The 26,625-nt window shown below is 45.8% G+C and overlaps 1 protein-coding gene and 1 non-coding gene across 2 annotated transcripts in view; one reads left to right on the top strand and one right to left on the bottom strand.

Moving 5' to 3' along the window:
• LOC126003806 (myb/SANT-like DNA-binding domain-containing protein 3) overlaps window positions 1–26,245 on the bottom strand; it is a 180,070-nt gene extending 153,825 nt beyond the window's left edge. Inside the window, exons 1-2 of the mRNA XM_049770173.1 lie at window positions 25,940–26,245; window positions 6,720–7,171 (exon numbers count right to left, since the gene is read on the bottom strand). Coding sequence (XP_049626130.1) covers window positions 6,720–7,137 — 418 coding nt within the window. The 5' untranslated portion in view covers window positions 7,138–7,171; window positions 25,940–26,245. The remainder of the gene's footprint in view (window positions 1–6,719; window positions 7,172–25,939) is intronic.
• On the top strand, window positions 8,512–8,614 carry LOC126026966 (U6 spliceosomal RNA). Its single transcript, XR_007502152.1, has one exon. It is a non-coding gene; the product is annotated as a U6 spliceosomal RNA (small nuclear RNA).
• Window positions 26,246–26,625: the final 380 nt, after the last annotated feature.

Raw genomic sequence — 26,625 nt, 5'->3', positions numbered from 1 at the left:
CAAAGCTAACGAGGGGACAGTGAGCAGATAACACAAATGGAATCATCTCACACAAAAAATAGTTGAAGGGAGGCCTCTAGTGGAACACAGTCTGAACTCCATCCTTCTAACAAATCAATAAATCTCTGAATATTTAATTCTATTACTTAATACAGTGCTTGGTATGGTGTTAAAATAGCTCTACCCCGGGCCCGGAGAGATAGCACAGCGGCGTTTGCCTTGCAAGCAGCCGATCCAGGACCAAAGGTGGTTGGTTCGAATCCCGGTGTCCCATATGGTCCCCCGTGCCTGCCAGGAGCTATTTCTGAACAGACAGCCAGGAGTAACCCCTGAGCACTGCCGGTGTGGCCCAAAAACCAAAAAAAAAAAAAAAAATAGCTCTACCCAATATAAATATAATACAAAGGGCCTGCAGCTGACCCCAGTTAAATCCCAGGTATTATTTAAGTTAAATTATATTATATATTGTATTATATAAGTTAAATCCCAGGTATTATATAAGATCTCCTGGATACTGCGAGAGGGCATTCCTAAGCACAGAATCAGGAATAGCCTGAGTATTGCCAGGTGTAGCCTCAAAAGAGTCAGAACAAAAAAATATTATATCTGCAATTTTGTTTTCTCATAGCCACAATAAATATGAATAGGATAAAATGATTTTAGTAATGAACTAAAATCTCATTTCAACATGTAATCAATATAAAGTTTATGAGTAAGATATTTCATAATATAAAAATTATAAGTAAGATATTTCACAGGGCTGGAGAGACAGTATAGCAGGTAAGATGCTTGCATTGCATACAGCTAAGCTGGGCTAGATTCCCAGCATCCCAAATGGTCTCCAGAGACCCGCCTGAGTGCGGAGTCAGGAGAAAGCCCCAAGTTCCACTATGTGTGGGCAAAAAGCAAAACAAAACAAACAACAACAAAAATATTTCAGACTGTTCTGAGGCACCATGTCTTCAAGATCTGGTATGCCAGGCCAGAGAGACGGTACAGTGGTGAAGATGGTTGCTTTGTATGTTGCTAAACTCCAGCACCACCAGGAGTGATTTCCAAGCACAGAGCCAGAAACAGCTGATAAGCACCACGGGGTGTTATCCATTGGTCCCAATCTGCCTTACCCTTCAAAAAAATAAAATTAAATAAGGCACATCTCTCTTCCATCTACTGATATTCCAAGTGCTTACTAGCCACACCTTGTTTGTATGGACAGAACAGTGAAGAGATACTAATGTATGTTTTTGTTTTATGAGGTTTTTTATTTTTGGCTTTTTTGGGCCAAACCTGGTGGCACTGAGGGGGGTTACTCCTGGTTCTGTGCTCAGAAATTACTCCTGGGGGCTGGAGAGATAGCACAGCAGTAGGGCATTTGCCTTGCATGCGGCTGACCCAGGATGGACCTGGGTTAGATTCCCAGCATCCCATATGGTCCCTGAGCCTGACAAGAGATTTCTGAGCTTGGAGCCAAGAGTAATCCCTGAGTGCCGCCGGGTGTGGCCCAAAAAACAAAACAAAACAAAACAAAACAACAAAAAAAATTTTTTTTCACGCCTGGTAGGCTCAGGAGACAATATGTGTTGCTGGGGATTGAACCCAGGTTGGCTGCATGCAAAGCAAACACCATCCCTGCAGTTCTATCATTCCAGCCCCAATACTAACTAATGTAAACACATACACAAACTCACGTGAGCATATAGAGCCCATAATTGAATGAGAGCTGAGAACTCTAACAATGGACTGGAGAGATAGCGCAGCAGTAGGCATTTGCCTTGCACAAGGTCAACCCAGGACAAACCTGGGTTTGATTCCTGGCATCCTATATGGTCCCCCATGCCTGCCAGGGGCGGTTTCTGAGCACAGAGCCAGAAGTAATCCCTGAGTGCCGCTGGGTGTGGCCCCAAAAAATAAACTCTGACAAGGTTTCAAGCCTTTCTCTACCAAGACTCAAAAGAATGATTGACAATAAATGCTTTCTTGTAGTGAACTGGAACACAAATCTGTGAGGTAATCTCAGAGCTGTTGTACTGTTTAGAAGGAATTCCAATAAAGGTGCTACCATCTCTCTCCAGAATCAAACCAAGTCACCTGAAGGAGAAAACGCCTCAATCTTGTACAAAATAGACAGTCAAGTAGGTGGTGAATACAAGAGAACACAGTCAAGAGCGTGTTCATCCACTAAGGAAACAAGTAAATAAACAATCTGCTAACTACTAGTGCCTATAATTTTGTAGTATTTTTCAGTATACCCTGGTTCTCTACTGTCCTCAGATAATAAAAAAAGGCAGTATTTGGTTATACTTCAATCATCACTAGAAAAAAAAGTAACATCTCACATTATACATGTACAAATATCCAAATGATTCATTTTTTTCCTATTTTAAAGTTATATTAATTTACATATCAAGTATATGATATTGATATGCATAATTATACCTCAGTACCACCTAAGACCTTACATCACTGACTCCGTCCTCAATCCCCCCACTGTCTGATACTCAATTTTGGTTATTTTGTTTTTAGGCCATACTCAGCTGTACTCAGGGCTTATTCCTGGCTCTGCATTCAGGGATCACACCTGGCAGGGCTTGTGGGACTATATGGGATACTGGTAATAGAACTCCTGCAAGGCCTTAGACACTGTGCTGTTGCTTTGGCCTGAGACCATTTATTCCTTTGTCTATTTCTATAGGACCACAGATGAATGAGATCGTTGGCTATCTGACTTTCTCTCTGACTTATTTCACTTAACATGATGACTCTCCGGTTTCATCCATTTTGCAGTGTTTCTATGCCAGAGTTTTTATCTATTAATATGTTATTAGGTATTTGGATTATATCCATATTCTGACAATTGGACTCAGCACTATAAGAAATAAAGGTCTGCATAGGACTTTTAGAATGAATGTTTTTGTGTTTGGGGAACAAACTTTGTATTTAAAACCAATCTTTTGGAGATTGGGAGACAGCTCAAGCACAAACTCTAGATGGCTGGGTTTTTACACCAGCACTGCAAGTATCGTTAGGCACAGCCGAGCAATCCCCTAATATGAAGTTGGGTATGACTCCCAAACCAAAAAAAAAAAATAAAATAAAAAATTTACAATGAGTAATCGGACAAACTTTACTACTGAAAGGACTCCCAGAGTTCATACTGATTCCCTTCTTGCTGAAAAGGAACTAAATCGTTTTCTCTGAGAAGAAAAAGCAGGACTGGGGGCAGTATAGTGGTTAGAGCACATGCCTAGAAGCACTTTACACAAGTTCTATTCCTAGCAACATGTGAACATGAATTTAGTTGAGTGCAGCCCACCTGGTGGTCCCTGAGCACCACCTGGAGTGGCTCTGAAGGCCCTCCACAACAGTACCATATCCTTAGACCCTTATACTTAACTGACAGCTTGGCTGACCAAGCATCATCAGTAGGGCACTCAGACCTCCTGCTTGGAAGTGCCCCTCTCATCAAAAAAGAAAAAAAAAAGATATAAACATTATCGAATTTGAAACTGGGGAGTAGGACAGTCTGCGAAGAATAAGTCTGGGAAATCAATATGTGACACTCCAGATCACAGATGTGCAAAGATGCAGGTCCACCCCTGTATCTTCCCTGGAAATGTCTCCAAAGAAGTAGAGGTGACCTGAACTGCTAACTCGCCTATCTCCTGTCCTCCCCAGTACCACCAGTACCCTTTCTGGCCACACAGCACAGAGATAAACTTGTCCATGGCCATCAAGATAGAGATTACTGGCTGAAGCTATGGCTATTTCCAAAGAAAGGATATGGCCAATGAACAACGGGCCCCACCTACTGCATAAGTGTCCATGAGGAGGGCCCAGAGTGAGAGAGTGACTGAGGGTTGTAGCAATGTTCATATAAAAACCATCTCAAGTGGCATCTTGGCTTGGGAAGTCAAGATTCAAGAACTCAGACACAGGCTTCCATCAATGTGAATGGTGTGTAGGATTCCTGATCTGAACCACAATAGTGTCTACCTGGAATGAATCTTTTTTTTTTTTTTTTGGGGTCAAACCCAGTGTGCTCTGGGGTTATTCTGGCTCTGCGTTCAGAAATCACTACTGGCAGGCTTGGGAGACCATATGGGATGCTCGGATCAAATCCAGGTCCATCCTGAGTCGTTTGTGTGCAAGGCAAACGCCCTGCCACTGTGCTATCACTCTGGCCCCTGAATTGAATCTTGGTTAGATGAACAAGAGGCAAATTATGAGTCATTATTTAGTGTCCCAAGATGATTTGTCTATAGGAGAAAAAAAAGGCAGGGGATGCTAATCAAATAAAAACAAATATAAATTCAGTTCTCTTGATAATGATCGTTTTCATTTTGCATGGTTTTAGATCATTTCTTTGGTTTTTAATTAACTGGTCCCTCTGAGCTCAGTCTACTCTGGGGACACTAGTAAGTGAATTAGTGGATTTCTCACCCTGTCAGCTAAAAACTGGGAGTTTCTAAGGCAAATGCTGCTTACTGGATCCTTGGAGCAATTTAGGAGCCACCCTCCAGCCTCCTCAGGGATTTTTCTCTCCTTTAAGCTGTATCTTTTGCAAACTGCAGTGAATCTTACAAAAATTATTGGTAACTAATTTTTATATATTCCCAGCTTCCCCTTAGCTGGAGATATTCCCCTGGTACCTACATTCCAAACTTTTTGTTTGTTTTGGAGCCACATCTGGCAGTGCTCAGGGGTTACTCCTGGCTCTGCACTCAGGAATTACTTTTGGCAATGCCCCGGGAACCATATGAGATGCTGGCAATCAAACTGGGGTCAGCTGCATGCAAGGTAAGCATCTTACCCACTATATCCAGCCCCTAAACTCCAAACTTTTATTTTGTTTTGTTTGGGGGCCACATTGGTGGTGCTCAGGGGTTACCCCAGACTCTGCATTCAGAAATTACTCCTGGCAGGCTCTGGGGTCCATATGGGAAATTGGGGATTGAACCAGGGTCAGCTGCGTGCAAGCAAACATCCTACCTGTTGTGCTATTGCTCTGATCTCAGTAACTCCCAACCTTTAAAGTCATTGTACTCTATCATTTCATCCATGATTACAACAAAACTTTCCTTCCCTAAGAATTGGATATGGCCTGTTACATTTTTCCAAAGATTATTAAAACTGAGGTGATTCCTCCCTTCTCAGAATTTCTCAAGTTCCTTGGAGTGCTATAACCCAACCTTGTAAATCTCAAAGGCCAGAGATATTGAGCAATGAGAGAGAGAGAGGGGCCCGGAGAGATAGCACAGCGGTGTTTGCTTTGCAAGCAGCCGATCCAGGACCAAAGGTGGTTGGTTCGAATCCCGGTGTCCCATATGGTCCCCCGTGCCTGCCAGGAGCTATTTCTGAGCAGACAGCCAGGAGTAACCCCTGAGCACCGCCGGGTGTGACCCAAAAACCAAAAAAAAAAAAAAAAAAAAGAGAGAGAGAGAGAGAGAGAGAGAGAGAGAGAGAGAGAGAGAGAGAAAGTTAGCTGGAGCTTTGGAGTGCGGTGTAAATCGGGAATGTGTGTGACATCCTTTTCCTGGAGGTGGCACTCAGGGGCATCTCCTGACTTTGCACTCAGAGGTCAATCCCACTCCCAGCACTATCAGTGAGACATTTGGGATCATGCCCAAATCCCCATATGCAAAGCTTGTGTGCAAACTCTCTGCTCTGTACTTCACTTTCCCACCACCCACAATATTTTCTGTCTTGTCTGGGGACAACTGGTGCTCATGGGTTACTACACAGAGAAATGGATTAAACCAGCTTCACCTCATGCAAAACTCCTGACCCATTTTCCAGCATTTTTGTTTTGGAGGCTGCACCTCCAGGGTTATTCCCAGCTCTGTGTTCAGGAGTGACTCCTCCTGGGGGGAGGTGGGGAGGAAGGAACCATCTATGGTATTGGGAATTTGAACCAGAATGGGGGTGAAGTTTGGGGGAAGATGCAAGACAAGTGCATTTAACTCTTGTACTATCATTCTGGTCTCCAAAAGTTTCTTTTTAAATCAATTTCCTTGCAATGTAAAGATTTTAGAGTTAAAATGTTGATGCCAGAGAAAAAGCACTTGCCCTATATCCTGCCAACCCTAGTGTAAATCCCGGGCACTGGGGCCAGAGCGATAGCACATCTGTAGGGCGTTTGCCTTCCACACGGCTGATCTGGGATGGATTCGGTTTCTATTCTCAGCATCCCATATGTTCCCTCAAGCCTGCCAGGAGTGATTTCTGAGCCCAGAACCAGGAGTAACCCCTGAGCGCCACCGGGTGTAGCCCCAAAACAAATAACTGTCAAAACAAAACAAAAAACCCCGGCCACCACACATCGTGTCTATCCCCCACACTCGACCCTACCCTTAGCACCACCAGGGATCACTGCTGAATACTGAGTCAGCAATAATAGTGCTGCTGGGTATGCTCCCGCCAAACAATTAAAAGTACTTTTAAAATGTAAATCATCGGGGCCGGAGAGATAGCACAGCGGTGTTTGCCTTGCAAGCAGCCGATCCAGGACCAAAGGTGGTTGGTTTGAATCCTGGTGTCCCATATGGTCCCCTGTGCCTGCTAGGAGCTATTTCTGAGCAGACAGCCAGGAGTAACCCCTGAGCACCGCCGGGTGTGACCCAAAAAACCAAATAAAATAAAATAAAATAAAAAATGTAAATCATCGTACAGCACATGCAAACATACATGAGCACATGCACAGTGGCTTCAGGAGCCATTACCTTGAGCAAGGGCATCAGGATGGAACTCAGGCTCCTCTTCCGGAGGGCTCTGCAGGAAGTACAGCTGCTCAGGCAGCATGTTGGCGATCTTCTCCTTCCCCAGCACGTGGCTGCTCAGGAGCGGACTGACACTCCGCTTCACTTTCTCCCTCCTCTCGTGGGCCATAATTTTTTTGGTCCGAGCCTTAATGTTCTCCCAACACTTCTTCAGCTGTTTGAAATCCCGCAGAGACACGCTGGGCTGCGAGTTGTACTCATGGGCCAGGGCCTGCCAGGTACGTTGCTTGAGAGCAATAGTTCTCGCATCACTCTTCTTACATTCCAGGACATATTTGTACTTTTCAACTAAAGCCAGCAGGATGCTCTTTTCCAATTCTGAGAAGTATTTGGCAGGTTTTATAATTTCGTTGTTTTGCATTTTCTACTATGTTTTGTCCTGGCCGTTAGCTAGCCTGTGAAAAGAAGTGTGAAACAAATATTTACTAATTCCAGCAACAAAAGGTGTCAACAAATCATTTAGAAAACACAATCCAGACTTGATTCATTTGCCTGGAATAAAACATTTTCCCCCTATGAATGTGAGAGGATGGTATTTTCAGGAAAACATTCACTAGAAGTAAGATTTTGCTCCAAAATAGATGCTCAAATAAGGTCTGTGGTTATAGCTCTTGGTCATTCTGTGAATATCTGGCAAAAACAACAACAGGTTCAGGTGGACTTTTAGCAGTCCTCAGGCTTCCCCCCTCCCTCCGTACTCCAGGAGGGAGGTGCATGGGGAGGAGGGCAGGCAGATATCTGGCTTCCTGTTTCCTCTCTGATTCTGGAGGCCAGCTCTTGCCAGGTATGGGGTTTGGGGAGGCCCCCAGAGGCCTTCTCCCTAGCCTGCAGAGTGCTGGTAGGCTTGGCAGGCCCTCAGCCATCCCCCTCTTTCTCCCCTGGAATCCATGCCTTCCTTGGGTGCCGGTCCAGGTGAACTCTATAGGGGTCATCAGGCTTTCCCCCTACCTCTCCCTACACTAATGGGAATGTGCTTTGGGAGGAGGGTGGGTCATTGCAGCACTGGTTTATGTTGGGACAGTCACTGGAAATTTTTTCTCCTTGGTCTCCATTTCAAAAACCATGCGGGGGCTAATGCCCCCACGCGTACAATATATATTGATAGCATTAATCTGGTGTGGTGTGTGTGTGTGTGTGTGTGTGTGTGTGTGTGTGTGTGTGTGTGTGTGTGGTTTTTGGGCTACACTCAGAAGCACTCAGGAGTTATTCCTGGCTCTGAGTTCAGAAATCACTCCTGGCAAGCTCGAGGGATCATATGGGATGCAGGGGATCAAACCTGGGCCCATCCCAGGCCAGCCGCATGCAAGACAAAAAGCCCTACCACTGTGCTATCACTCCGGCCCCTAGCATTATTCATTTTTAACACAACAAATAATGACCATTTTATTCATTTTCCTAGAACATTTTTATTCACATATTTAAAGTTATCTATTTTATAGTATTCAAAGTTTTGGAAATATTAGATTTCTATTTCCTCCATTTATATATATTTGGGGGGGGGGTTCTTGATCCACACCCAGTGACGCACAGGGGTTACTCCTGGCTATGTGCTCAGAAATCGCTCCTGGTTTGGGGGACCATATGGGATGCTGGGGGATCAAACGGTGATCTGTCCTAGGCTAGTACAGGCAAGGCAGATGCCTTACCTCTTGTACCACTGCTCCAGCCACCTATATACCTTTTTTAAAAAAAAATTTAATTTTATTGAAACCATTAAGATTTATAAAGTCCATGACCGCTTCAGCAGCACATATACTAAAATTGGAATGATACAGAGAAGATTAGCATGGCCCCTGTGCAAGGATAACACGCAAATTTGTGAAGCATTCCGTATTTTTCTGAATATTCAAAAAATAGATTTATAAAGTCCTTCATAATTGGACATTTATTTTTAACCACTTACATACCCTTTTTAAATTTTTCTTACTAAAACATATATATGTACTATACATTTTATCACAGATACACATATTGAAATAATTACAACAATCCTTGCAGTTATCTTTTTTTTTTTCTTGCAGTTATCTTTTTGTGTATTTTATTTTTAGTTTTTTCTTTTTTTTTGGCCACACCTGGCTTTGTCCAGGACTTACTCCTAAGTCTGCACTCAGGGATCACTCCTAGAAGTGCTCAAGGAGCCATAGGTAGCATTTGGGATCAAACCTGGGCCAATGCATGCAAGACAAGTAAGTGTCTTACCTGCTGCACTCTCCCTCTGGCCTGGGCAGTTATCACTGAGAAGGTAGAAGAAAATGAGAGCATCTAAAATCAAGTCTCAGCCCATTTCTAGTATCCAATATAATATTAACTAGCAATCAGTATATAACATTAACTAGTACATTTAGAGCTTTTGACTTATTCCTTGTATACAACTGCAACTTTGGAACTTTAATGCCTCCCCTTTCCGAGGGCACTTAACTTGCACACAGCTAACCAGGATTTTCGATCCCCGGTATCCCATCTGGTCCATGAGCACCACCAGAAGTGATTCCTGAATGCAGATCAGAAAGTAATCTTGGAGCACTACCAACATGGCCCCAAAACACAAAGAAAACACACTCTTCCCCACCCCGCTTTTTTTTTTATCTCCCAGACCCTAGTAGCCAGTGTTTCACTCTGCTTTTATGTGTGCCACAAATAGGGAATTCTTAGTATGATTTAACCATCCCTTGGGTTTTCATCTGAGACAAGATCCTAAAGAGTAACATCACCTTTAACATATGTCTCAATCTTGGGTCCGGATTGAGGGTGGTTCAAATCCCGGCATCCCATATGGTCCCCCGAGCCAACCAGGGGCTATTTCTGAGCACAGAGCCAGGAATAACCCCTGAGTGTGGCCAGGTGTGACCCCCAAAAAACAAACAAACACACAGAAAAACCCACATATGTCTCAATCTCTCCATCTCAGGTACTGAGATGCCCACCTTATGACATGGTGTGCCTGGTATATGGAGACAGTGATTACTCCAGAAGCATCTCTGAGATGATTTTGAGTCATACCCAATTGTGGGTGTACCTATTTGAGACCCTGAGACCCACCCATTTCTGGGAGGGGTCTTGGGAACCGGATAGTAGGTGTAACCTTACCTGCGAGACCCTCCCATTCCTGGGAGGGGTCTTGGAAATGTTAGATAAGGCTTGAACCAAGGGAATTCGGCCCTTTTGGCTCTTTGCCCTTTCTGCGCTGCTGTGCGCTCTGGCTTCTGGGTTTCTGTGTTCTGGTCTTTGACCAGCATGGAGCCCAAAGGGAAGATGGCTAACAGGAAATAAGATGCAGGGCTAGCAAAATATTGCTGTGCTTGAAAGGTTATGAATAGGCCACACACACGTGGTGGCTAGGGCTTGAATAAAGTTGTTGCTTCCTGACGCCTGACTGTGAGTAAGTGATTTCACCTGGGCCTGGGATTCGCCAACTGCATGGAGGTTGCAGAGCCACGTGGACTGGGATGGCACGGAGAGAAATCCACCGACATCCAGCCCCATCGTTAATTTTTTAATGCAAGACCCAATGACTCCCTTACATCATCACGTCACATTGCTCAGGACCAAGCCTACATTTCTCATACAAGAGATGCTCAGCAAATGTCTTATTTCATGAAATCCATGTGTGTTTCATTACTTCACCTTTCCATTTGTAATCACTTCCTACAACACTACTCTCTCAAACAGAAATACAATGAATGTAGCTTACTCTTCTTCATGAAAAAAGTCAACAGACAGCAGCCTCAAAAGACTGGTTATTTCAGAGTAACAAGCATCAGGGTACAAGAGATAGAGTCCACTTCAAAGTGACCAACTCAGAATCACAGTGAGAGCAGAGCAGGTAGTGTGTTTTCGTTACATGTAGATAACCTGGGTTCAATCCCCAGCACCCCATATGGTCCCCTAGATGTGCTGGACTGATTTCTGAGTGCAGAGCCAGGAGTAAGTCCTGATCACCACTGGATATGGCCCCAAATCAAAATAAAACCAAGTTTTAGGATGATCCCAAATGTCACATACATGGCAGGCACCTCAGCATCAGCGATGATGAGATTGAGAATCATATTAAAGGTTTTGTGACTCTTGAGTAGTAGGCAAAGCTGGGGGGAGGGGCTTGTGATTGGGAACAAGTCACAGGCCACTACATTCCCAGGCCTTTCTTTGCCTAAGACCCTAAGTCATGCGCTCTCATGTTTCTGCAATGACCCAATTAGGCAGGTTCCATCTTCATCAAAGGCCCAAAATTAATTTTTCACCTTCATCAATATACCCAATTCCTATAAATCGATGTTGTCTCAAATGACACATTATTAATACAGGTCACCTAAAACATACCTCTTTTGTATTATCTCTATCTGCTAGGATGTCTGCATCCCAACCTTGTTATGAAATTAATCCAAACCCTGAATTTTCCTAAACAACACCGCTCCTAATGGAGGTTCTGATCTAACCCTACCACTCAACTCAGCCCTGATAAATTTTTGACAAGCCTTCGTAGGCTTAGAGGCTTTAGACAAACCTCTACATCCCCCCTTTTTAAAGAATCATTACAATAAGGAATGAGAAAATTTATTCACAAATTCAAAAGGAACTGTTGCCTATTCTGTTCTATTATGGGTAATGGCATTTTATTTTTATGTGTATCATATGCTTTTTCTTAATATATCCCCTTTTTTGTATCTTTATCTCTTCAAGATAAATTACAAGAAAAAAATGGAAACACTGAAGACTTATGTTATATCACCATCTGTCCTCCAAAAATGATGAACCAATTTACATTTTCACTAATAGAACAAACGTGTCTGTTTTCTCACTTTCATTTATTGTTGGCTAACATTTTTTTTCAGAATACACCAAGTGGGGAGGTGAAAATAAGTCAATTCGGGCCGGAGAGATAGCATGGAGGTAAGGTGTTTGCCTTTCATGCAGAAGGTCAGTGGTTCGAATCCTGGTGTCCCATATGGTCCCCTGAGCCCGCCAGGAGTGATTTCTGAGCATAGAGCCAGGAGTAACCCCTGAGCGCTGCCGGTGTGACCCAAAAACCAAAAAAAATAATAAATAAGAAAATAAGTCAATTCATTTATTTAATGATATATGAATTCCAGCTCTCAGACACATAAGTCACACTCTGAACAAAATCCCTGAGATACTTGGTAGAACTGAAATTACATGGAATTAATTCCAAACTAATCATTCTTCAACACAATTGGACCAGTATCATTCTCTGCCACCAGGTGGTGGTAGACTCCTGGGGAATCTAAAGTCACAAAGGCTCTCCTGAGTGTGACCAATTAGTTGCATTTCTACAGCAAGAACAAAATATAGCAGGTAACTTTCATTCAGATGTACTGAGAGAAACATTTATTACACAACAATTTCTGTTTTGTTTTTTTACTTTAAAGTTACTAAAATAGAGGCCAGTAGCACATATGAGACAGTGAGTGAGTACGTTGTTTGCCTTGCAAACACCCAAGTTCAATACCCAGCATCCCATAAGATCCCCAGAGCACCGCCAGGGGAAATTCAGGAGACAGAGCTAGGAGTAACACCTGAGCATTACCAGGTGTGGCTGCAAACCCTTCTCCCCTCCCAAAAGTGTCATAAATAAAAGTTACTAAAATACCAAAAGGAATTCTACAACTGCTCTCAAAAGCAAATACTAGAATTACCAACACCTGGGGACCATTAATAGCCTATTAACTAAACTGTTATTTAATCACTAGCTGAGTAAACCCAGAGTTACCAATTCATTTTGCTTAATTTTGTTGAACAGCAGGTCTCCCGGGCCATGTCGTTCCGTTCCATGGGTCTATAAAAGGGATTCAGTACCCTGAGGTCCCTCTGGATTCCAAATAGCCTTGTAAAGAAGACTATTTCTCCCCACTAACCAATTACTGTTCCTATTTCCCAGATAAGGAAAGTGAGACCTAGAATGAACCTGCCTGCGGTTCTACAGTGAGCAGGGTCCAAACCCTGGTGACATCACTCCTCCAACAGAACTCGTGAGTAACAACCTCCAGTGGCCCTGCTCAAATTCTTTGTCACTGGCAATCCAACTGTCCCTGTGAAAAGATCTATCCCTCCATACTTGAAAACTGAAAATCCATGGCGATCCCCATGACCTCCAGTTTCTATATCTCCCAGCTAGAGTCCTGTTTCTTCCCACCCCCCATGCAGATAAACCTCTCTTACCCCAACTACAGCTCTGAAGTCACCTCTGCTGTAAGACCAGATTAGAATGAAAAGTGACCTAGAAATAATCTGGAACTTTCAAAGGTTCCTCATTGCAGAGGCAGTTGGCCTCTACTGAAACACTTGATAGATGGTTGTTTTGTTTTTTTTTTGTGGTTTTTGGGTCACACCCGGCAGTGCTCAGGGGTTATTCCTGGCTCCAGGCTCAGAAATTGCTCCTGGCAGGCACATGGGGGGGGGGGGGGGCGGCGACGACGAACACACAACCATATGGGACGCAGGGATTTGAACCGATGACCTCCTGCATGAAAGGCAAACGCCTTACCTCCATGCTATCTCTCGGCCCCAATAGTTGTTTTTTTTTTGGGGGGGGCACACCAGGTTTGGGTCACACTCAGCGGCACTCAGGGGTTACTCCTGGCTCTACACTCAGAAATCACTCCTGGGAGGCTCGGGAGATTAAATGGGATGCCAGGAATAGAACCTGGGTCTGTCTGGGGTTGGCCGCGTGCAAGGAAAATGCCCTACCACTGTGCTATGGCTCTGATCTTAACACTTGACAGTTTTAAGTAAGCAGATACCGTCTTTTCCGGCGTATAAGACGATCCCCTAATTTTACAGATAAAACATAGGTTTAGGCTTATATTTGCTGTGTAAGACAGAATGTTCCTGAGATGCAACTGTATCTTCCACAGTGATCCAATCACAACAAGCAAAGGTCCAAAGGTTATACTGTAACAGGTGTCCTCTCTGACTCTGGCCAATCTGAGCAGGCTTTTTACAGTGTAGATTCGGGTACAGAACACTGTATAATTTGCATACATAAAAAGCCTGCTTGGATTGACTGAGTTAGAGAGGCATCCGAGCAGCCTGGCAGTGATTGGTGCAGGATCGAGTTGGAAAATTTGTTTTGTGGCAATATTCAGACAAGTTTCGTTTAGCAGCATACTGAAACAATTTTCGGGATATACTCAGCATATAAGATGACCCCCGATTTTTGGTTGATTTTTTTTGTTTTGTTTCAAAAGTCGTCTTATATGCCGGAAAATACGGTAGATCCTTCCCAAGGTGAGCAAGCCATCTGTAGCTGTGGTTTATTAACTAACATTTCAAGGTTCAAAGACACGTTCTAGTTTAGAAGCACTCGGCAAAGTCTGTAATTGGTTAGAGATGACAAGGTAACAAGTCTCTTCTGCTATCAGTTTTTAATAGAGAGACGCTAGCCCACTGTGTCTGTCCTCCCAACTCTGCTCTCTTGTCTGTTGTTCTGCTAGACAGTATTTCCCCTTTCACAGGCCTGGTAGAAACCCAACAAGCAGACTAGTGTGGTCATCACACTAGTGGCCTTAGCAAACAGTTAATGAATTAATTCATTCTGATCTGAGTATACAACTCCCTGTAGCTTACAGAACAAGATTCCCACATGATAAACATCCAATACACAGAAACTGCACAGACAAAAGGCCAAAATGAAACAGCAAAATCCAATACAATGTGCTTGGGCATAGTTCCCTTGAGGTTCAGCACAGGTCCATGAGCAAAGAAGGGGAGAGAGAGAGAGATTCTGATACTCTTAAAGGTCAAAGAGGAAATATTAGCAAAATTCCCAAAATCCTACCACTGGTTAAACCACCAGCAGATTGTAGTAAATACATTAGCATACACTTTATTTATAAAAAAAATAATAAAGCAGCTGTTTTGAACTAAATATTTCTATTCTGCCTTACCTTGAATATTCATATGTTGAAGCCATAATATCCATAAGTTTGTCACTGGATTGCAGGGCCTCCAAAGAGGTAATGAAGGGCTGACAAGATAGTATAATAGTTAAAGTGCTTACCTTGCTCGAGGCCAATCAGGATTCATTCCCTGGCACCATTTATGGTCCCCCCACCAGGAGTGATCCCTGAGCACAGAGTCAGAAGTAAGCTTTGAGCACCATGGGTTGTGGCCCCAAAACAAAAATAAGTAACAAGGGCTGGATACGGTCAGAGGATTAAAGGGCATTAGCATCCTTCCAAGAAAAAGGCAGCTGAGGGCTTGCTCCTTCACCCAGTGTCTTCACAAAGAGGTGCTGTGAGCTGATGTGAAAGAGCAGCCACCTACCAGCCAAGAGAAGAGCTCTGCGTTGCACTTTAACCTTAAAAGTTCCTAGCTCAAAGAACTCTGAGAATAAATCCCTGTTAAACCACCCAGCAGGAAGCAGCAGCCCAAGCTGACGAATCCACTATCTAACGAATGTGACACAAGGGTCACGCCAAGTCCTACATTGCACCAACCTTGAGAAATGAATCAGATTTTACTTCTACTACACTTTATGGAAAAGGAAATCCTCTGAAGTCAGTACTCAGAATAGGCCTGTGACTACTGGCTTCTGTCCAGGACACTAGTGAACTAAAATTAAAGTGGAAAGTGCTCTTTTTTTTTTTTTGGGGGGGGGAGGCAACCCAGCGGTGCTTAGGGATTTCTCCTGGCTTTGTGCTCAAAAATGCTCCTGGCAGGCTCCAGGGACCATGTGGGATGCCAAGGATCAAACCCAGGTTGGCTATGTGCAAGGCAAACACTTTATCCACTGTACTATATAGCTCGGACACCTGGAAAGTGCTCTTAAAAGTAAAGCATATGCAGAAAACCAAGTTCAAATCCTGACTTCAAAATTCGGGTAATATAGGCTGAAGAGATAGAGCACAGCTGTAGAGTGTTTGCCTTTCATGTGGCCAACCCCGAACCGACCCCAGGTTTGATTTCCAACATCCCATACAAGCCCTGGGCCTGCCAAGAGTGATTTCTGAGCACAGAGCCAGGAGTAACTCGAGTGCCACCACCAGGTGTGACCCAAGCCCCTCTTCCCCAATTGAGCTAATAGCACAGCAAGTAGGGCATTTGCCTTGCATACAGTTAACCTTGATTCAGTCCTCAACATCCTGTATGGTCCCCCAAGCACCACCAGACATAATTCCTGAGTGCAGAGCCAGGAGCAATCTATAAGGTCTACCCAGAAACAACAACAGGAAAAAAAGAAACTCATTTAATGCACAGTAAATGGGGCCAAATCTCCTTTGACACAGTCTTGCAAACAGAGCAAAGAAGCAACAAAGGGCCAAGAGACTGATCAATGCAGGGGTTGAATGCATACTTTGCAAGCTACAGCCCAGGTTCATTTCTGGCAATGCCTGGTCCCCCTAAATACTTCCAGGAATGATCCCGCAAGCACCAAACTCAGGCAAGTAGCCCCTAAATATTGCCAGTGTGCTGCCCCCAGCCGATTAGAGCTTCTTTCCCCCAATTCCCGCCCATATTATACTACTTCTTTGGTGGGGGGTTGAGCCACACCCAGTGATGTTCAGGGGCTACTCCTGGTTATGCACTCAGAAATCACTCTTGGCTTGGGGGACCATATGGGAAGCTGGGGCTCAAACCCAGGTTCATCCTGGGTCAGCCGTGTGCAAGGAAAACACTCTACTGCTGTGCTGTTGCTCCAGCCCCAGTATTATACTGCTTCTTAAAGGAAAAACTGATTTGTATACAATTTAAACTCAAATAATTGGCTCTCTTATGTTGCAGACACACACACAAAGTTTAACAAATACATCATGACTTCCTGCCAGAGGCTTGGTTTTCTTTTTCTTTTCTTTTCTTTTCTTTTTTTTTTTTGGTTTTTGGGCCAAACCTGTTTGACGCTCAGGGGTTACTCCTGGCTATGTGCTCAGAAATCGCCCCTGGCTTGGGGGGAACATATGGGACACCGGGGGATCGAGCCTCGGTCGTCTGCTTGCAAGGCAGACACCTTACCTCTAGCGCCACCTTCCCAGCCCAGAGGCTCGGTTTTCTACAACACAAGAGAGATGTGACAAAAAAAAACTGACCCATAGCATAGAAGTCATGGACCTTCCTAAGGAGACATACTTTTATTATGAACAGGAAGACATGAGAGCCAGATCTATACAATGGTAAAGGCTCCAAGGAACTGAAAGGACAGAGTTGAATGAAGGAGAGCACTCAGATAAATAATGGATAAGAAAAGGCCTGAAATCTGGGTGGTAGTGACATTAACAGAAAGGAGGGGCATACCCCCAGAGACTTTGAAAACCAAAGATGACTAGGATGATTGTGCCTGCTCTAAGATGGGGCTCAAGAGAAAGCAGAAAGACACAAGGATTAACAGGGCACTTTGGTTTATCAAGGTCAGTGAGTAACGGCAATACAGAAGGCTCCAACCACAGCCCAGTAATCTTTAGACACTGACTTTAGTAACACAATGGAGAGAAATAACAGTCATTTCAAATTTACCCTTGTTGCTCTAAGTTCTGATATTTCTATTTGCCTTTGTATCGTAACAAATAATACAAAGTAAGTTTATTTGTTGCTGCAAGAGAGGCAGGCTAGGGTAGCGGGTGAGAAACTGAAGACACTGGAAGATCACACTAGGGGTGAAATTGGTGTTTGAGCATTTAATGCCTCAAACAAGTTGATAAATGAACAACTTGGTAAACTGTGGTGTCATAATAATTTTAAAACAAACAAAAAAAGAAAAAGTAAGCACCGTGGTACTTCTTGTGATTGGTTGGTTAGTTTGAGCCAGACCTGATGGTGTACAGAACTCACTCAAGGCTCAAGGCTCACTCTTTTTTTTTTTTTTTTTTTGGATTTTGAGTCACACCCAGCAGCGCTCAGGGGTTACTCCTGACTCTATGCTCAGAAATCGCTCCTGGCAGGCTTGGGGGACCTTATGGGATGCCAGGATTCGAACCATCATCCTTCTGCATGCAAGGCAAACACCCTACCTCATGCTCTCTCTCCAGCCCCTCAAGGATCACTTTTAACAGGACTTGGAGGGGGGGACAGTATGAAGTACAGGGGACCAAACCCAAGTAGACTGCATGGCTGCATGAAAGGCATTATGCCTTTCATGTTGCCTGTTCTTTCTATTTTGGTTTGTTTGTTTGTTTGTTTGTTTTTGAGCCACATGGCAGTGCTCAGCAGTTACTCCTGGCTCTGCGCTCAAGAAATCATTCCTGACAGCCTCGGGGGATCATATGGGATATAGAGGATAGAACCCAGGTCCATCCCAGGTCAGCAACATGCAAGGCAGATACCCTATCACTGTGCTATCGCTCCAGCCCCATGTTCTCTTTCTGAAGCACACCATCTAGTAAAGACATAAAACAATGTAGCACTCCACAGGACTGGCTAGGGACAAGGCTATCTGCAAAGTACGATGACAGAGATGTGCCCAGACACAGTATTCCAGAGGTGGAGGGAACTAGAATAAAAACTGTATTTTCTACCAGAATTAGTTATAGTTGGAATTAAGATTAGAATAGGATCAAAGGCTGGACAGTATAGCGTTAGTTCTTACTTGTGTCTGACCTTACCCGATCCCTGGCACCACCAAATGGTCTCCCAGTATACCTGGGAGTGACTCCCCACCCCAAGCAGAACCAAGAGTAACAAAAATGCTGGGTACTGTCCATCCTTCCCCACCTCCAAAAACTAACAAGCAAAAAAAACAATACAAGGTCAAGACTTGATAAAGACACAAAGAAAGAATGTGTAAAATGGGCCCGGAGAGAGAGCACAGTGGCGTTTGCCTTGCAAGCAGCCGATCCAGGACCAAAGGTGATTGTTTCGAATACCAGTGTCCCACATGGTCCCCCATGCCTGCCAGGAGCTATTTCTGAGCAGACAGCCAGGAGTAACCCCTGAGCACCTCCGGGTGTGACCCAAAAACCAAAAACCAAAAAAAAAAAAAAAAAAAAAAAGAAAGAAAGAGTACAAAAACGGTTAAGTGGAGACCAGGGAAGGGGACTGAAAGGACTGGAGCATCTGCCTTACATGCAGAGTCACCCCAGGCCCTCAAATTTGGTCCTGGCACTACATTGATCCCCCTCATCACTGTACCTTTAGGACCTGTAGTCCTTAACCAAGTCCAGATGTTCTACTATCTGAAACTTCTTCTTTTTTTTTTTTTTTTTTTTTTTTGGTTTTTTTTGGGTCACACCCGGCATTGCTCAGGGGTTACTCCTGGCTGTCTGCTCAGAAATAGCTCCTGGCAGGCACGGGGGACCATATGGGACACCGGGATTCGAACCAACCACCTCTGGTCCTGGATCAGCCGTTTGCAAGGCAAATGCCGCTATGCTATCTCTCCGGGCCCTGAAACGTCTTCTTTTAAAAAAGGATTTAGCATTGTCAAACCTAACACTGAATTGCTCCTTCTCCTCCCCCTTTGCCACTGCAGATAGCCATAAAGCCTGGAAGTATTTCTCCATGTCTGGTAACTGAGTGGTCTGTGAGACTCAACCTTGGTTAAAAAAAGTGCCATTCCTGCACTCCCACCATTCCTTCTGCAAACCAGATAAAGATTCTTCAGTGCCATGACCTTACTTCCCCTCCTAAAACTCCTAAAACTTCCATCTTGACCTATCTCTCCATCTCTCCCCATATTGCCCTGAAATTCCCTTAAATCCTTGGTATTCTTCACAAATGTGTTTGAAAATACAAAGGTGTCCTGAGTGGTTCCCACTCCAGTCTGCTTCCTGCGCACTGAGCACTCTCCATTTTCTACTCACCATCACTTAGCAAGCCACTGGCTCCCTGACCGACCTCTAAGCCAACAGTTTCCAAGTATGCCTCTTCCTGCAGTGCTCAGAATTGCTCCACACCACCATATCAGCATCCTCCAGGGTCTCCCTAGGACAGTGATGGCTAATCTTTTTGAGCCCAAGTGCCCAAACTGCCACACAATGCCTGGTCCTCCCAATGAATGGCCAGTTCGCCATCTGGTTTTTGAGCCATTCTTGGCAATGCTGAAAATTTATTTTAAAGCACCTATTAGGGGCCCGGAGAGATAGCACAGCGGCGTTTGCCTCGCAAACAGCCGATCCAGGACCAAAGGTGGTTGGTTCGAATCCTGGTGTACCATATGGTCCCCCGTGCCTACCAGGAGCTATTTCTGAGCAGACAGCCAGGAGTAACCCCTGAGCACTGCCGGGTGTGGCCCAAAAACAAAAACAAAAATAAAGCACCTATTAGAATATACTAGAAGATTCTATATCCTTGATGGCAAACCTATGGCACGTGTGCCAGCGGTGGCACACAAAGGCCTTGCAGCTGGCACTTGAGAAGGGGTCCACAATTAAGATATGTGGCACGGTGGGAGGCGAGTGTGCCAGTGTCTGTTTTGCAGCTCACCTGATAATAGGGCCAAACTGGCCATTGGGAAGACCGGGCATTGTGTGGCAGTTTGTGCACTCAGGCTCAAAAAAGTTAGCCATCACTGCCCTAGGAGATAGTGAATCCCTCAGGGCCCCCAACTTCATTTTACTGGTTATCATTTTTGCATGCAGTAGATGTTCAGTGTGTATGCATAAGAAGGGTGTCAACAGAAAGCCTCTCTCTCCAAAAGCCACATCCTCTCCCTCAGTGTCATATACACTTCCAATCATCTACTAGTCACCTCTATCTAAGACAAGATGTCAGTTTGGGGCACTTTAGAATTCTCTAAATCTCTAGCTAAGAGCAACTAATAATCCCATTGTTCTAAACGTCCTGATTTCTGATGATTTCAGCCACATGAATCTGGCACAGAGCAGAACCCTCAGTCTGCTCTCTTATCCCTCTTCCAGATAACTTCTGGTGAGAGATCTGGAGCCATCTTCCTAGTGATCCTGCCACAGTCACTACCATGGTCCTGTGCATAAATCTAGCACCTCCCCCGTCAATCCTAAGTGATAAGGTCCAAACTCTTCACATGACACTTAAGTTCGCTCTCAATCTGGCCCTGCCTCAGTATTCTTGCTCCAACCCAGCCCTCTCTACTAGTTCCATCTTTTAGTAGTATTATTACCATATTTTTCGCCCTACAAGACACAGTTTTTATATGACAAAAACAAGAAAAAAACTCTAAAGCAAATGGTGTACTAAAATATTTAATAAACCATAAAAGAATAACCCAACTGCTCATACCATGTGGTTTGTCTGTGAAATAAAAGGCGCGTAACACTGAGAATGTCAATGAGGTTAGTATATGCTCTTCCTACCCTGCATTCAGGCTTCAGCTATAGGCAGCATTTGCTCCATAAGATGCAGAGACATTTTCCCCATCTTTGGGGGGGGGGGGGAGTGTCTTATGGTATAAAAAGCACAGCAAATCACTGTGAGATAGTTCAAAAGTTGTTGCTAATTGAGTTTGGGTCATACAGTGTTGCAATACCCACTGTTCATTTCCCACCATTATGTCCCCAATAACCCTCTCATTCCACCATCTCCACTCCAGCCTATTCTCTCTTTTCATCTCTCTATGCCCAACTCCCATGCAGTTTTTTGTGACACCTTCCTCAACTAATGCCCAGCTGCTATGTTTACTGATAGAAGTTTGAGGTACTTTGAAGTAGTTTACAAACTATGCATATACTACAACTAGATTCATTTGGACGGGGAGTCTGCCCAACACTTCTCAGGGCACATATGCCAGCTCTTAACTGCAAACCATGCACTTCACAGTCTTTTGAACAACTTTCCTGGCCCTAGAATTCTTTGGTTTAATTTAAAAAAAAAATAAGCTTATCAGGGCAAAGACCAAGGAGTATAGAAATAAACGGTAGGGGCCGGGAAGGTGGCGCTAGAGGTAAGGTGTCTGCCTTGCAAGCGCTAGCATAGGACAGACTGGACCGCGGTTCAATCCCCCCGTGTCCCATATGGTCCCCCCAAGCCAGGGATGATTTCTGAGCGCATAGCCAGGAGTAACCCCTGAGTGTCAAACAGGTGTGGCCCAAAAACCAAAAAAGAAATAAAAGGTAGAAGTGGTGAAGCAATATAAGGTCTCAGGCTCCTGAGAGAGAGCCATGAGTTTTCTCTTCCCATTGACTAAGTTATTGCTCTGAGTGCTTATTGTCAGCTTCCAGTGATTATAGTACAGTACTTCCTATATTTTCTATAATTTGCTCTGTCCGCTCTCTTGACTGGTAAATTCATTTTCCGGGGGGGAATTGAAGGGAATTGGAGTTTTGGACTATGCCTGGCTGTGCTCAGATTATTACTCCTGGCTCTGCACTCAGAAATTATTTCTGTCGGGCTCAGGGGACAATATGGGATTTACATCCTCATGCAGGGTATTGCTCCAGACTATTGCTCCAGACAGGAATGGTAAGTTCTTAATAATTTCTTGGAGAAGAAATATTACCAAGGACAGATAATGGTATAGAAGAGCTTGTTGAGCCATTCGTCAAACATTTGAGAAGACATTACTTAGTGTACACACACACACAGACAGAGTAAGAGAGTGAGAGAGATTGAGAGAGAGCGAGAGCAAAGTAATGGTTGAGCTAGGATTTGACACACAAATTGTTTCTATCAGTATTATATGTGCTTTTCCCTTTATCACTGTGTCCAAATAGTCCATCTTTCAAGCCTGTTTTTTGGAAGTGGAGGGGGAGCCTACTACCCAGTGCTCAGGGTCTGTGGGAATCTTGAGATTCCTGAGAGTTCAGAATTCACACCCTATAGGCAGATGTCCCAGGTGATCCAGAAGTGCTATACATGGCATATATTCAGTTTTTGTAGCTATGTCCCAAGCCCCTGCAAACCTTTTTTGAGGGACTAGAGAGAGACAGTATTGGGTGCTTCTCACCCTTCTTCTTTTTTTTTTTTTTTGGTTTTTGGTTTTGGGTCACACCCAGCAGTGCTCAGGGGGTTACTCCTGGCTCTACGCTCAGAAATCACTCCTGGCAAGCTTGGGGGAACCATATGGGATGCGGGGATTTGAACTACTGACCTTCTTCATGCAAGGCAAATGCCTTACCTCCATGCTATCTTGTCGGCCACTTCTCACCCTGTTTTAATCCCCAGCAGCACACATGGTCTTCCAAGGACCTCCAGGAGTGACCCCTAACTACAAAGCCATGAATAGGACCTGAATACTATGAGGCATGACCCAAATCTCCCCCTAAAATTCTTTTTGATAGTCACTCCTATTTATAGCAGCATTATTCACAATAACCCAAACATGGAATTAACCTCAATGCCCAGCAACTGAAGACTGGATAAAGAGGCTATGATTTTTGTACTTGATGAAACACTATTTTCTCATTAAAGAGTATGAATCATGCCTTTGGAGACAAAATGGATGACTACTCATGAGAGCAGTCACACCTAGCAATGCTCAGAAATTACTCATTTTTTTGGGGGGGGGAGCACACCAGGTGCACTTGGGAATTATACCTGGCGGTGGTTAGTAGACCATAAGGGATGCTGGGGATCGAACTCAAGGCTGGCTATGAACCAGGCAAGCACCCACCTCTGTACGATCCCTCTGGTCCCTAAAATGGATGACTCTTTAGGTGATTATACTACGTGAATGAGGAAGAAAGTAAAAGGCAGTTACGAGATAATTTCACTCAAATGCAAAATATGAGTAACTTAATTAACTGGCAAAACAAACCCAACAAAACAAACTCCTAAACTCCGTGAAAACCACATGGTTAGCAGAGAAAAGAGTAGCGTGAACTGAGAAGAAAGAGTAGAGAGATCTTCTTTAGGGCAGGGATGGTTTTGGAACACTGGTAGTGGGAATCTAAGGATATACACACATAGACCTGTGAAACTAAACCCTTGAAATTCCATAATATTATACATCAATAAGAAATTATTAAGAATATTGATTTTAGGGGCCGGAGAGATAGCATGGAGGTAAGGTGTTTGCCTTTCATGCAGGAGGTCATCGGTTCGAATCCCGGCGTCCCATATGGTCCCCCGTGCCTGCCAGGAGCAATTTCTGAGCATGGAGCCAGGAGTAACCCCTGAGCACTGCCAGGTGTGACCCAAAAACCACAAAAAAAAAAAAAAAAAAAGAATATTGATTTTAAAAAATATAACTTTTCCCCACATTTTCCTGCTCATCTGGGAGAAGCCTGAAGCTGAGTCTACCCTTACCTTTCCTAGCTCTCAAGTGAGAAAAGGTCACAAATGAGTAGAAGAGACAGTTCCTCCATGGTAATTGAAAACTGGAAGGTGTGCTCAGGTTCCTGGTTCAGGGGAAAAATCTTCAGCTCTCCTTTCCAACTCCCTCTTCATGAGAGGCCAAGGCCTTAATGCCTCCTGCTTCTTTCCTTGGGACCAAAGTTCCAAAGTTCCTTGGAACTTCCTCTGCAAACTGACCCTCTCTCCCCATAAACTCCTCAAACCATTGCTTCTCTAACAGAGTAAACTGTGTTCAAAACACAGCAGCCAGGTAGCAGCACACTCCCATTTCCCCCCAAGATTTTAAAAGAATTTCACTAATCACAGAGAAGAAGAAGATAGTACAGTGGAGAGATCACTTGATTTGTTTGTGCTGGACCGAAATTCGATCTCCAGCATCCCACATGGTGCTCTGACAACCAACAGGAGTAATTCCTGAGTGCAGAAGCAGAGTGACCCCTGAGCATCACTGGGTGTGACATTTTAGGAGACTCAATCACTCAGCTCTCAACCTACTGGAGCTGAATGGGGGTGGCGTGGGATCTCTCATTAGCAGTCCTCCCCCTCCTTTGGACACCCCCAATTCTCACAATCTTCCCTCCTCCTGCCCCTAAACACCCCTAGTCTATCTCTGCTCCATCCTCAAACTCCCACACATCAGTTTTCAAGCCTAAAAAGGGAACTCCGCTTTTGAAGGAACTGACAGTAATTTCCTTAAGGAACATGACCATGCCACATGACGTCTGAAATGCAAACCTCTGCCCCCTGATACTATCCCTACCTTGTTGGAAATATCCGCTCAGCCCAGCGTGTCTCTGCATCCTCTTACCTCTGTCCTCACACCTCAGGCCCATTTGCAACATTGCTGCACCTAACACACACACCCTGCTTCAGAGTCGGCCCAGGGATAGTCAATCCTTCACTGTCTTGTTACTCTCAAAAGGAATATTAGTAGTTATGTCATTTACAGAGGCCACCTCCTGGCGCCGGCGCGATGTAATTAGGCAACTCCTGCCAAGTGCTTAGTACCTGGGGCCTGGTCTCCAGGAAGCGCTAGCAATTGAGCTCCATCCTTTTCCTATATTATTTCCACAATAGCACCTGGGAGTCGGCATCACACCACGCACCTCCACTCCCCAAACACACACCCAAACACACACACACACACACACACACACACACACACACACACACACACACAAAATTACAGACACGGCAACAGACAGCCAAGCCTCGTTCATTGCAAAGGCGCTTTTCCAAGGTCAGGCGGCCACCGAGGTGATGATGCTCGACCTGGGCCTCCGAGTGAGTGCGGGGCCTTCCCGCTACACCCCGAAACGGGACGCCAGACGGGTTTCGCGGAAACACATCAAGGAAGAGCGCCGGACACGGAGCAGGACCTAGAGTGGGACCCCGGGCAAGGGAGGACGCGGTACCGCGGGCCCCTCCGGCGCCCCCGGACCGCACCGTGCGCTGCCGGGTCCCCTCCAGCCCCAGCCCCAGCCCGAGCTGCCGGCGCCCGCCCTTGGGGCTTTGTGCTCCGCTGCCCGGCCGGGCTCTCCGGGCCCCTCGCGGCGCACCCAGCGGCCTGCAGGGCAGGGGTGGCGGGTGGCGGGAGGCGGCGGCGTCTCGGCCCGGAAACCCGCCGGGCCCCCGTTTCCAGCCAGGCCGGGGAGCCTCCTACCTGCAGCGGCGGCTTGGCAGCCGCGGGGACGCCCAAGAAGCCGGGCCGGGCGCCTCTCGCAGTCTGAGCGGCCGGGAGGGCCGCGGGCTCCGGGCGGCGGCGGCTGCAGGCTGCAGCGCGCCCCCGGCCGGCCAGGCCCGGCCCCGCCGTGCCGCGCTGCACCGCGCGCGTCGCGGCCACAAAGCCCGGGAGCCGCCGCCCCCTCGCCGACCCGGGGCGCGAGGAAAGGCGGGAGGGGGAGCGGCCCCGCCGCCCTCCCCCGATCTCCGGCCCCCTGCCACCCTCCGCACCCCCGATCCCCGGCACGCACGTCCCGGCGGCCGTTGTGGGGGACCCGTTTGCGCACCTCGGACGGAGAGCTCCGGAAGGGCCTGCTGCGCCGGGCTGGGTTTCCATGAACACCAACAAAAGGACGCATTTGTCATGGGGACCCGGAGGCCGGCTGCTCGAGAGTGGGCGCGGGCTGCCCACCCCCAACCCCACACCCTACCCCACCTCCGGGGTGGCAACGTCCCCCTTGCTCCCGGGACTCCGGGTCACTCGCACGGCAGCGCCTCTGAGCTTGGGACTCGGCCGGGAGTTGTGCAGGGGGGGTGCGGGGTTGCTTCTGCCATTGGCCCAAGCGCGCGTCTCCGCTCCGCCCCGCCCGGTGCGTTCGTTCTGCGGGGCGAGGGCGGCCGCCGCGGGCTCCATCCACCTGGAGCGGCCCGAGAGGAGCCGTGAAAGCACAAAGCTGCCATTGAGGCAACGAGGGGCGGGAAGGGCGGCTCTCAGGATCGCCCCTCCTAAGAGGGTGATGGCTTGGGTGTCCTCCTTGGCGCCCAGTTTCTTCCGAGGTTGGGCCCTGCTCTGCGAAGCCGCACGCAGAGGAAGCTCTAGTCGAGAACTTAAAGTCTTTGTGTTTCGGGCGGCGATGAAATTCACTTGAAATTCACGTGAAATTCACACGAAATTTAACACTGTCGGAGCTCCTTCCATGGAAGGAACATTGGCGCAAACAGTTTTAGGGTTCAGTTGTGCCTTATTCTCAAC

This window comes from Suncus etruscus, chromosome 1 (assembly GCF_024139225.1).
Source record: "Suncus etruscus isolate mSunEtr1 chromosome 1, mSunEtr1.pri.cur, whole genome shotgun sequence".
Classification (NCBI taxonomy): Eukaryota; Metazoa; Chordata; class Mammalia; order Eulipotyphla; family Soricidae; genus Suncus; species Suncus etruscus.
The sequence above is the reverse complement of the archived record's forward strand: the minus strand, read 5'-3'. Positions and strand labels throughout refer to the sequence as shown.